General features: G+C 44.9%; 1 protein-coding gene across 12 annotated transcripts in view; it reads right to left on the minus strand.

Moving 5' to 3' along the window:
* The window catches only part of LOC126983055 (oxidation resistance protein 1-like), a 67,912-nt gene that overhangs the window by 26,660 nt on the left and 28,282 nt on the right, over nt 1-12,970 (minus strand). For 4 of the 12 annotated variants that reach the window (XM_050835525.1, XM_050835524.1, XM_050835521.1 and 1 more), the window contains exons 3-6: nt 3,464-3,659; nt 2,263-2,441; nt 1,894-2,081; nt 113-668 (exon numbers count right to left, since the gene is read on the minus strand). In XM_050835525.1, coding sequence (XP_050691482.1) covers nt 113-668; nt 1,894-2,081; nt 2,263-2,441; nt 3,464-3,659 — 1,119 coding nt within the window. Of the gene's footprint in view, nt 1-112; nt 669-1,893; nt 2,082-2,262; nt 2,442-3,463; nt 3,660-3,976; nt 4,610-7,540; nt 7,693-12,970 lie in introns of those variants that run through there. The other 8 variants (XM_050835526.1, XM_050835519.1, XM_050835520.1 and 5 more) reach the window with 5 other exon arrangements.

Consider the following 12,970-nt stretch of genomic DNA (forward strand, 5'->3'; position numbering starts at 1 on the left):
AAAGAGGATTAAGACAAACCATATTATGTTGTAAAGGCCTGAAGCATAATGACTGACCTCCAGCGTATAGTGAACCATTAGAAACAGACCGCTGGTAAGACTTCTCACTAACCTTTTGTTTTCGTGTTTCTTGCATGTTGTTTTCACTTCCTGTATCTCCTGAAGGTTCTTCCCCTTCCCCTTGTAAGTCAAAGGTCACCGAAGTGGTTCTCTTTTTCTCATTAGTAACAGGGTCATCAGAAGTAGGGGGAGCTGGGGAATCACTTTGAGCAAGGTCCTGAGCAGCTTTGTTATCACACACAGTTTGAGCAAGGGTTGAGTCTGAGGGCTGAGTGGCCTCTGCGATGGGTGTAAGGTCCCCCACTGCAGGCTGCTGTTGGGCGGGTGAAGGTTGGCCAGACGACGCCTGGCCCTCACCACTGGCTGGGGACACATCTGACCCAATGGGTGTGAGCAATTCTTGCTCAAAGGCCTTGGGGAAAGCAGAGGTCTCCCTAGTGTCTCCACCACAGGAGCACGAGGAGTCGTTGTCATCCTGGGAGGTGGCCAGCTCTGGGAAGGTGGTGTCCTTGCTGAGGGATGCATCCTTCCCTGGGGACTCCTGGCTTCCCATTCTTTCCACCTGCCCACCAGGGCCCCAGTATATTTCTGGCTTGGGAATATCTGGCCTTTTAGGGAAATAAAAAGATTAATCATTAATAGTGTTACTATAATAACCAATTCTACACTAATTAACATTCATTTGCAACTGAACTGGGTAAGATTTGTCAAATTACCTAATAAAATGGCATTCATTTTGTAAAACTTAGTGACACAGCAACAAACCAAAGACTGGTATATATATATATATATTATATATAAGAAATTGTTACATTACCTATACAAACACACACAAAATTTTTTTTGTCTTCCCCACAATTCGCATAAAGATTTCTTGCAATTCATGGAGGCTTGACTGAGGTGTGACTGGGTGTTTCAACAAGTTACAGGTATGGCTCTTGAGAGCTGGCCCCATCCACCACCTCCACCTCACATAATGCAGCAAATGAGAATGGTCATGGAGATGAAGATGAGGATAATTCTTGTATAGAAATAAGAACATTTGTTGAATCCATGGATGTGAAACTACGATTATATAGAGAATTAGGTAAATAGAAAAAAAGGTGATTGTATAACTGTTTGAATGGTTTATGTTTGGCTCTTAACTGACAAAAAAATACAAAGACTTTAGTTAATTTCTTTTTAGTTAAATGATTTGTCACATTTGAATTATACTCACTCTAAGCTTGTGTGTAGATATATTATTAAATTAGCAAAATGTGAGATCGAGATGCTTGTGTGGAATGCATTTGAGGTTAGTACTGAAAATATTTGCTAATAAACATGAAAAGTAGAAGTGTGGAAGAAAATAACCCGAATAAAAAAAATGAGGAAGAGATAATGAAGACAATGGAGGCTCATCAAAACCGAAGAGAATACTGAAAGATGACAAGAATTCTTTGTAAAACTTAAATGCTACTAGAAGGCAACAAAGGAGGAATATATGTACACTATTTGTAAATGATGTGTTAAAGAGGTCTCCCCTCCCCCCTCCCCCCCCCAAAAAAAAAGCAATACAGAGCATGGAAATGTGCGAGAGTGAGGACAGGACATTAGAAAGATTGAAGTGTGGAAGAAAATATTAAAAGCAAAAATTGATGGAGACATTCTGGTGAGTCTACCCCCTTAAAAGATTCTCAAGAAACAGTGCCAGACTTAGATGTGATCAGTGGAGCTTCAAACCACAGAATACATACAAAGACTCACTTGGATGAGTTCAGATTAAATGTGACTGAAAGCAGTGTAGCCCCGTAGCCCCAAACCACAAAATACTGTTAAGTCAGGGAAACTCACTTGGGCAAGTTAGTGTCCTTGACCCTCATGTGTGCAATGTCATAGTAGAGTGCTGCATTCACTACAAACTCCATGGGTGCAATGACTCCATAGCTCTCTGGTCCATGCTCAATCACCAGCGGGTCAGATACATTAGGGTCAAACATGACTGCATTTGGGGTGACTAAGAGGACCCCTGCCACCACACCCTGTAACACCAACAAAGATTAGCTATGACACGATACTCAATGCAGACTTCAACCCCCACACCCTGTAATATCATCACCCCACTACCACAGATTACCTCTGATGCAATTCCCTTAAAATAAGATGGCAATTAGAAGTGACTAGGATCGTCACCACCACACTTTGAAGCCACTGTCAACCCACCTGGCCATCTGTTATGTGCCGCACACTGATTTTGAGGAATTTTTCAAGACATTCTTTGTCAAGTGACTTTTCAACCTCAACGGAGTTGGCAGGTGTGCGTGGACAGGTGTTGGGAGATGCAGGGCTCCTCAGGTCCCCACGCTGGGTAGGCGACGGCGGCCGGATGTGGGTGAGGAGGTCTGAAAAATACAGAATTACTGTTGTCTGGAGGGAAACACATTGTATTTATTCATACAATCTTATAATGAATTAGTACTATTCTATCTGATATCAAGTAAGGGGGACCAGATACATCATGTCATTCTCTAGTGTGTAGAAGGCACAGGCAATTGGATGAGAAAGTTTCATATGGATCAAACAGATACAAGTTGCACAACAAAGAGGATATTAAAAAAAAAATTGTAGTACACAATATAAATTCATTAATGGTCCACATTACCTGTAGGGTTGCGAATGTCATCCTTTATGTTAGAAAAGTTGTTTAAAGTATATAGATACAACACCAAGAGATAATAATGTGGTACTGCTGCGGGTGTATGCAAATACTGAAGATTTTGAATTTAATATATCCATCACCTAAAGCTCCCAGCCTCAGTTGCTCAGTGCAACACAACTAACTCATTTAAAACAAACAACTGCATTAATATTCGCTACGTATACATAGTAAATCTTGGTGGCAGCTTGATGACTGTTTGATTAGGTTTAAAGGACAGACCACCTACGACTATGGGGACTCTGTGGTCTGAACATCTGAATATAACTATGTAAATCTGCTTGCAAGTCCTCTCACACTCACTATGTATTGCAATTAATGACAAAATATTTTGAACATACATTTTATCTAAACTATTTAGGTTTTCATTGCATTTCTTTATTTTAGTTATTTCACCATATAATATTTACTTTTTATACAAGCTGCCGTTCAGGGTTCGGTTATGTTACTTTAAATGCATTGCGAGGAGGATGCTGTGTTGTGAATGGAAAGTGATGAGGATGTGTATGTGTTCCTGCACACGCAATAAGTTTGCTATGTGTATTGTAGTCTTCAATATTATAATAACCCGCATCCGGCCTATCATAGACATTATTGTACTGCGTGGCTGCTATAATTTCTGCATGCATACGTAAAATCCTTATAACAACGCTTGGCATACGAATTCGAGTCCCATTGTCCCCCCATGAAACCAGCTGTCACACTCACCGTGGCCCACGCCCGTGTCCTGCGGGTCGTGGGGGCCGCTTGGCTTGTCGTCGAGGGTCGCTGTCGCCTTGTCGGGGACGGCGATCACCTGGCCGGGGTACACGAAACGCGTCACCAGCTTGTTCAGCTTCGTGAGCTCCGACGGCGTGGTGTCGAACCGCGCCGCGATGCTGGTGAGGGTGTCGCTGGCCGTCACCTGCGGGTAAGACATGGGTAGAAATGGTGTGTGTGTGCGTGTGTGTGTGTGTGTGTAGCCCATGGATACCCTGTGCTCAAGGAAAACACTGGTAATGTCTTCAGTCTGTTTCACTGTCTAAAATCTACACTTCTATAAATTGAACGTAAATAACAGTTGGGTGAGTAAACACAAATCACTGGGTATAAAAAGGGCAGATGAAGTAAAATGATCGAAAAAGATTATCAGCATTGGAGGTCATTAATAAAGAAGTAATTCGCAGAGACGAGTAACATTGCATATAAAATGATTACAAGACCAAGGGAGCCAACGCTTACACTACTGGCGATGGTGACCTTGTCCTCTCCTGGGTTGTAATAGGCCGAGGCGAGCGACGTGAGGTTGGCCAAGCCCACGCCGTCCACCAGGGAGCGAACATACGTGAGGGGCACCATTATAGTATCCAGGCCCCACGATGAACCCCGCCGACCCTCACTCCTTTCCTCCATGCCCTGTTCACTAGAGGCCTCTGTATTCATAGCCTGACTCACCGTCACCATCACGGCACTGCCCTTACGACCGTCCTCCTTCCTTACAGTCTCCCAGGGAAGTCACGAACATCAAAAATACTTGAATCCAACCACACAACGTTTAAAAAGATGCGGGCGTTTTTTTCTTCTTATTTAGTTATACGGGTCACTCTTACTGCCAGTTGTCAGCTAGCAAGCGTGTTTTCTCTGAACGCCGCGTATCGAGTGCTTGTCTTGGTGTCTCCTCTGATGTAAATATATTCTTACGCCACGTTTATCACCTGTAAGCATATAAATGTCACTGCCTGTACATGTGATGCCACGACACTGATGTCACTGTAACTTTTCCACCGTGGGTCATTTACAGCATGCGCTCAGCACCTGTATTAAAGCCAAACAGTATCACACTGCAGCGTGAAGATTACTGTGACCCTTGAACATCTAAAACCTGTCTCCCCAGCGTGCATCTCACCACTCTCTGCAATGCGTTAGGTGGTGTAACATTCATTTCCCATTCAAGAAGTGTCTTAAGTCAACAGGGAAATGAATGAAAGTTACACCACCAAAATGAATTTTACACCACCTAACGCAATGCAGGGAGTGGTGAGATACACGCTGGGGAGACAGGTTTTAGATGCTCAAGGGCCACAATAACCTTCACGTCTTGAATGTTCATTATGACTCGAGTGCCAATTAGCGGCCAATGAGGAAGGAATGCCGATGTTAGTGATGCAATACGAGGCACGTGCACTTTCCTTGGATTATCATGGAATTCTTAAAGTTGCTCATGTTAATGCAACTTTTCCTAGTCCTGCAAGACAGCGTGGAAACATTCGAGAAGGCGAGTCAAGGTCAGGGCGGCGAGTTTGACGGTTGCATCCCGATCCCCACAACCCCACCAGACTTTACTGCAAGCATCGCACAGCCCTCCTGCTAGACACACCGCCGGTAGGAAAAAAGAGGTAAAGGGGGATATCCGGCAAATTATAAAGAGGGGGTGTGAAACAAGAAACGGCAAAACGAGGAAGAGGAATCGAGGTGACGTTGAAAAGGAAATGTTGGAAAAAGTGAGGGGAAGAGTTGGAAAAGGAAGGGGAAAGGGCTAACGTGACTCTAAAGGGGAGTGCCATAAAAAGCATCTTGGGAAATAAGAAATAATGAAGGAAAGGGTACCTACGAACAGGGTGGGGAAGTAATTAATAGGCATCTACAGAACGAGGAAAAACAATAAGAAAAAATGAAGGAAAATGGTAGAAACGGTAAGGGGTACAGGAATAACAAGAATCGATAGGGAATGGGGAAAAAGGGAATATTTGGAAAATGAGGCCAAGTTTTAAAAAAGGTATGGGAAAAAAGATCAACAAGAATTTAGGGAATGAGGAAAAAAGGAAATACTGGGAAATGACTACGAAAACAGCCAAGGGAAGAACCAACGGAAATCTGCTGAACTTTTGGATTGTAACAGTTTGGAATGTGGATAATCTCCCCCGAATCCTCTCTGAGTTGATTGGCCAAGTGTTGGTGATCGAAACAATGGAAGTAACCAAACCAAAAACCAAAAACAAACAAACAAAATGTCGTAAGGAAATAGGCACATTTTTTTTCCCTGTGTGTCATTTATTCACCATGCTCTGATCACATGCTGAACTAGCGATCGCAGGCCAGTATTTTCGTTTGCTGCGCATCTCTGGATACGACTGAGACCTTACATCACATCCACACACACTCGGGCGGCGGGACACAACCCCTATCTGACACTTGGGGGCACAGAAGACTGCCCACTCGTCTTCACTCCGCCCGGAAATCGAACCTCGCAACTGTGAGGCGAGCGCGCTACTCACTGTGCACTTCACTATGGAGCTCCGTAGTGTGAGAGAGAGCAGTTTATTTAAACTGGTGGGTCATCCAAGAGCAGCACAGCCCATTATTATTGAGAGCAAGGGCGTGTCCACCGGAGTGAGGCGTTGTAACGAGTCACGTGACAACACAGGATGCTGCTGCCACAGGCCTCTCCGCCCCGCCCCCCCCGCCCCATCCCGGAGACGTGACTCTCGGGTGAAGGACGAACCAAGATTTGGGATTCATGTCAGCACTAGGAAGGGTAGAGTGCGTGGAGGCAGATTATCACCAGGTGTGCTAACATGAAGACTTTCCCTCTCTCTGTTTATTTTTAGTCTTACCTATTTGCATTTTTACAAGATTGGATCAAGCTTGTATGTTCTGTATCGTATCAAATTTTATCATAGAATTCCTCGTGTGTGTGTGTGTGTTTGTGTGTATGTGTGTGTCAGTACCCCCACCCTGACTGAGCTTGGAGTCCGTAAGTGGCGGATCACTGGGTACTGGTGAAACTACTCTCATCCACACACACTCGGGAAGCGGGACACAACCCCCGACTGACACCCGGTACCCATTCACTACTAGGTGGATAAGGGGCACGGATAAATGGAGTGCCCATTCGCCTCCACTCCGCCCGGGAATCAAACCTGGGACCTCTTGGTTATGAGGCGAGCGTGCTGCCACTTCACTGTGTGTGTGTGTGTGTGTGTGTGAGAGAGAGAGAGAGAGAGAGAGAGAGAGAGAGAGAGAGAGAGAGAGAGAGAGAGAATCATAACGAACGATTGAATGTGTAATATCGATCGGATACTGACTGGGCTGAGGCGTTTCTACACACACACACACACACTCTCTCTCTCTCTCTCTTACACACACACACCCTACTTATACTGCCCAAAGTCCTTTTATCGCTACTTTCAGATTTCAACCACCAACACTTAACTGATTAGCTCACAAGGCGGGAGGTGTGGGCGGGTCAGATGGTTCGAGCCCCAACGCACTTGCCAACACAAACAAACACACGCACAACACGCCTTCAGTACACGTTTGCCCCAAGGTGACATGTAACCATTTTCAAGGCCGTTGTCTTGTCGCATTTCAGGAATCACCGTCTTCGGAATTTTAAGATTTGTTTACGTTTTTCTTTTTTACTAATCTCTAATACGAGAGGCAATGCACTTCACGATGCCGCTGGGCCACTTGACAGCTCTGATAGTGAAGTCTAGAATGGTGCAACGACAACCTCAGCACAGGCGTTTAGCGTACTCGAGCAACTCTACATCGAAAACATTGATTGTTTATTGTTGCAGGTAAACAACAAGGGAGAAGGGAGGATGTCTGCACTTTCCATGTCACCAAACACGTCTTCGGCAACATTCTATGGCCCGTAGACAAATGATGAAACGCGTCAACACCAGGATTAGACAGAATGCGATTTTTTTCTCGGTCTGCGCGGTGGTGTTCCTCAGCAGGGTCCGCTTTCTCCCGCCGTTGTCGCCTGGAGCTTCTTCTCAACCTGCACGCGACTGTCACTACCTCGTAAGTATCGCCCTCAGCTCGTTTCCTCAAGCCACATCACTCTGCGGCCGAGGCAAGCTTCACCAGCACAACGTTCATCGCCCACTGATGCTGTGGAGTACGAGAACGGCAGTGCGCTGAACGTCACTGGTGCACTGGCGCCCGTGTTCCGAATGTCCTTGCCTTCCCCGCCCACCCGTTTCCACCTTCGTCGCCGCCTCCGCCCTCTGACATGACAGGGTGACAGCCTCCCAGCGGCCGTGGTTTCGTTTTGTGTCGTGCTGGGTCATTTCTAATCTTCAAGAGGATGATGCACTCCATAAAAAAAATCGTAAAAATAAACACTAACCGGTACTTGCCCCTAGAACAGGCCGGTCAACTGTTCCGAGTCTGCGCGTTGTAACGATACCTAGATGTACTAGCATGATTAATATCGTTCAATGCGTGTATCGGTCAAAGGATTTACTTGCATTATTAAGAAAACGCCAAAAGGTTATACACTAAGTGTGTCACAAATGCTCGTGTTCACCGCAGGAAAAGTTTCGCTGCGCTGCGCTGCAATAAGAGGTCACTTACAGCTGACTTCGATGTCTCCCGAAGTTATGTGATCAACGGCGACGGAAATATACTGATAACGAGAATCCTCGAGGCTGTGAGGTCATCTCGTCATGCACTGTTGTTAGCACTGGGTAGTATCCGTGCATGGCCAGTATGTTTATGGTGACAGTGACCCTGGCGTGGCCTCCTTCACCTGCCAGCCTTCCCCAGCAACAAACTTAGAACACACAACGTGACTGCACCGCTGGGCACACGCATCCCCATCAGCTGGATATTTTGTGTGTCGTCTCCATCCATACTGACAGATAGATAGATACAGATAGATTCAGTGACCATTCAACCCCACTAATACGGTGGTTATGCTGTCCCCATCCACCTCATGTCCTCCCGCCGCCTCTGCAGGGCCCAGGGAAGCCTCGGACACTTATCAATTTTTGTGACATTTAATTAATGAATTGTGTTAGAAAACGATTTTTTTTATCTAAGAAAACTATTTCGGATGAGAAATATTAACAAAAATCAACCGAAAATGTCACAAAAGTGTAATCGATTTAGTTATAAGATCGGATATTGAAAAAAATCGACTTAGCACAAAAACCTGACCTGATCGAGAAAAACGGGTGACATTTTCGGATTCAGCGGTGCAAATTTGTCCTAAATCAGTTGAAAAAAACTTAAAACTTTCCTTTTTTCTTTTTCTTAGTAACCCAGTGTAATATATCGACCCCCCTCAGCCACCACGCCACGGCCAGGAAAGACGTGAGAATTTCTGGAAAACTCATGATATATTACGGTCATTAAAAACGCATTAAATTGCTCTCCTCCAACCGGACTTAATTCCTTCTACATTAGTCATGAGGAAAAATACCATACTTCTGGACGGGACAGCCAGGGTGCGGGGAAGAAAGACATTACTGACGAGGACGAGGAGGAGAAGGAAGGAAGGAGGAGGAGGAGGAGGACCAAACGCTTTCTTGAGGATCGAGCTGAGAGGGGGGAGGGTTGCGGATGAGTACCCTGCCGACAAAGCACTTTTTATCTTGTCTTCAGAGTGAACGCTCACTGACCGAACACAACAATCACAGCTTCTTGTCCCTGACTACTGACACTAATCAAATATCAATGTCACTTCTTTTACTTTCTTTTTCTTTCGGGGCGAGACAGGTAAGCTGTCCGCACTTACACCACCGCATATATGCAAGTTTAGCACATCACCCAATTCTCTTCTTTTTTTTCTTTTTTATCTGCACAATATGATGTGTGTCTCGTAATGTCCGTATAATAATATTCAATCAGTTAATGGTTTCTCTTCCTGTTCTTTTTTTATCCAGCACACAGGACAGTGCTTTCCTCGCTCTTCTCCACAATGAACCTCCTCCGCTTAGAGCTGCGACACACTGGATCTGGGAGAGCTATATCGTACGCTGGCCTTCTAGTCACATGTCCCTTTCCCCTGATTAAGCACTCAAGTCTCACTCACTCGATGCTCTCCCTACAGGGCCTGCACCACTCTCTTCATCATCCAACTCTCGTCCTCCTCACGGTCAAAGTGCTCCACCGGTTTCAATACTCTCCACGCCGTTCCCTCCTCCTTTATCCACAATTCAACACCCGTCGTCTGTCTCATGCGAGCATCGGTTCATACTGAAATACACGAGATATACTCATATACATAGTCCGAGGGCGGGGGAGGAAGACTGCCGTGGTCGGAAATCGAATCGAGACCTAAGGTCTCTCTATAGGGTCTCTGGGTGTGTCCACTCAGCAGAAAACCGTTCTCGCGTTATTTCCCCAGGATCCACCCACGTCCTGAAGCCCCGCCCACAACATCGGTCGGTCTAATATTATGGCCGTGGTGGGTTACCGCGAGTGTTGACACACCCAGTTGGCTTCCAGTTCATTATGTGCCAATACCACGATCAAACTATTACATATAATTACAGTATGGCCGAGAATGTTACTGATGGTGTCTGCGTATCCAGTTAAAATCTCCAGACTTAGAATCTATAACTTGCTGTGTGCAAAAAGAAGACATTCAGATTGGAGCCATATACCCTTTTAGATTAAAAAAAAAAAAGTTTCAGCGATGAACTTGGTCAGACACGGCCAGCCGCGACCCACCAGCGTTAGCATTTCTCTGTATAAGAGGTGTACTCTGTTGTAATGTACCTGAAACACTGAAAAAGTCCGCCCGTCAAACTGTGGTCTTCAGATGTCCAACTCTTAGTCTGTGCCTCGCTGGGTGCAGCAGTTCCAGCAAATGTGGAACACACTCATTAACATTAACAAACCGGAGACAGCGCCCCGTCAAATTGGCAGTCTTTCAGACCTATGTATAGTCATATGAAACTGAGAACCTGCATAAGTTTGATACTCTACAAAGACTTCATTGTGTTTGATCTGCTGAGGATAGGTCATGTTATTTGGGTCTGTAAATTGGGTTTGGTTAAAATAGGTTTGCTTGGTTAGGATAAAAAGCTCATTGATAATTTTCATAACTAAGAATATCGCCACAGCAGCAGTCATCATTCTTAACTTCAAAAATTCTCTGGAAAACTGAGAAAAGAGCATTGATAATGCTCCAACCTCCCCATCCACAGTCTTGGGGTTGAGCAGGAGGATGGAGATCGCAAAATAGTCCCCAACAAATCAATTTCGTAACAATGATTTTCAGCAACTTTAATTTGCCAATGCGTCAGTTAACTCGCTAAGCAACAAGGTCGCCGCTTAGGCCTTTACTGTCTCCGGCTTAACAGAGGGACGCTAAGCAACTTATGGAAAATTTCCCAGGAGAGACGGCCTGAAAATTTTGTGGTCCCTGACATGACGGCGATGGCTAAAAAATATGAATTCTCTAAAAGAAAATCCCTCTGACCTCAAACTTTCCATGCACGAGAGAAAATTCAACAACACAGTTTGTGCCCCTGTTCGCGTCACCAGCAACTTGATATTCTGCAGCGAGGCAAAGGTGAATTAAATGAATAGAGGACAAAATGGACTACGGCAAGATCAACAATGCGTATGAATGCATTTCCTGCCGACTTTTGTACAAAGGGGCCATTAACATTGTGTCATACTAGATGGGAAGAAACAGGAAAATAGATTACACTGAGTAGGACAGGCGGCATGAATACTTGAAGAAAAAAAGCGCGTAACTAAAATGGAAAAAAAAAGTAAACAAGAAACTATTACAAGGTTGGGCATTATGAAAGGGGAAAGAAAAGACGAACAAATACTAGTGAGAGAAGAAAGGAGAGGAAGAAATAAAAGACGAAATTAGGGATGGGAAAGAGAGGGAAGGGAACGTGGAAGGGAGTAGAAAAAAAGAAGAGAAGATAAAGGAATAAACTAGATGGAGAGAGAATATACAAGAAGTGTGGGGAGAAGATGGGGAAGAGGGGGGAGGGGAGGTAAAAGGGAGAAGAAAGAAAAGATAGGGAAATAAAATAGAAAAAAAGAGAAGATACGAGAGGGGGAAGGGAACGTGGAAGGGAGAAGAAAAAGAAGAGAAGAAAAGGGAATGAAATAGAAAAAAAAAGATACAAGAGAGGGAAGGGAACGTGGAAGAGGGAGAAGAAAAGAAGAAGGAAGAGGAAAACAAAGGGAAGAAAAGGGAACAAAATAGAGAAAAAAAAAAGAGAAAAGATACGAGAAGAGTGTGGGAGGAGATAAGAGAACGGGACTATCTAGGGGGGTCGATGGAGGAGGGGGGGGAGGTAAAAGTGAGGGCGCGGGAGTGTAGGGGGGGGGGGGACCTACAGCACGTGTGAGACTTAGGAAAGGATCAATACCTGGCGTGACGTCACCACACAGGTAAACAAGCACTCTCAGCACCATCCCCCTCCCTCCCTCTCAAGCGGTGTGTTCCTGCCTCGACCCCCTTCGTTAACAGGTGGTCGGCAGGTAAATATTTGGCGGCCACCCACTCACGTGATGCCCCCCCCCCTGCCACACCTGTTCACCTCTTTTCTCAAGCAAGCCACGGATTAGAGAACACTTCAAGTTAAAGACGTGTTCATACCTGGTCTCCCGTGTTATTGATGGCCATTATTCCTCATTAGTCACCGGTAAGACACGTATTAGCCAGCACTGAAGGTTGATCAAGACGTTACCTGCCCTCCAGTGTTACTGATGGCCCTTATTACTTATTAGCCACCGGTAGGACACGCGTTAGCCACCACTGAAGGTTGTTAGACATGTTACTTGCTCTCCTGCGTCTCCGGTTGTCCTTATCCCTTCTTTTATTCAAATTTAGGTGATGCGCGCATTCGGCTACAAGTATTTTCTTTCTCTCTCTTTATATTTAACGTCAACACGTATTAACCAGCACTGAAGGTTGATAAGGACGTGTGTTATCTGCTTTCCTGCATGCCTAACCGATTGCCCCTTTTTTCCTTCTCATATTCAAATTTAGGTGATACGCGCATTCGGCTATATGTATTTTCTTCTTATTTCTTTATATTCAACTTCAACACGTATTAACCAGCACTGAAGGTTGATAAGGACGTGTGTTACCTACTTTCCTGCATGCCTCACTGATTGTCCCTTTTTTCCTTCTCATATGCAAATTTAGGTGATACGCGCATTCGGCTACATGTATTTTCTTCTTATTTCTTTTTATTCAACTTCAACACGTATTAACCAGCACTGAAGGTTGATAGGACGTGTGTTATCTGCTTTCCTGCATGCCTCACCGATTGTCCCTTTTTTCCTTCTCATATGCAAATTTAGTTGATACGCGCATTCGGCTACATGTATTTTCTATCTATCTCTTTATATTCGACTTCAAAACGTATAAACCAGCACTGTTACCTGCTTCCCTGCATGCCTCACCGATTGTCTCTTTTTTCCTTCTCATGTGCAAATTTTGGTGATACAGGTACTGGGCAG

This window comes from Eriocheir sinensis, chromosome 52, assembly GCF_024679095.1.
Source record: "Eriocheir sinensis breed Jianghai 21 chromosome 52, ASM2467909v1, whole genome shotgun sequence".
Classification (NCBI taxonomy): Eukaryota; Metazoa; Arthropoda; class Malacostraca; order Decapoda; family Varunidae; genus Eriocheir; species Eriocheir sinensis.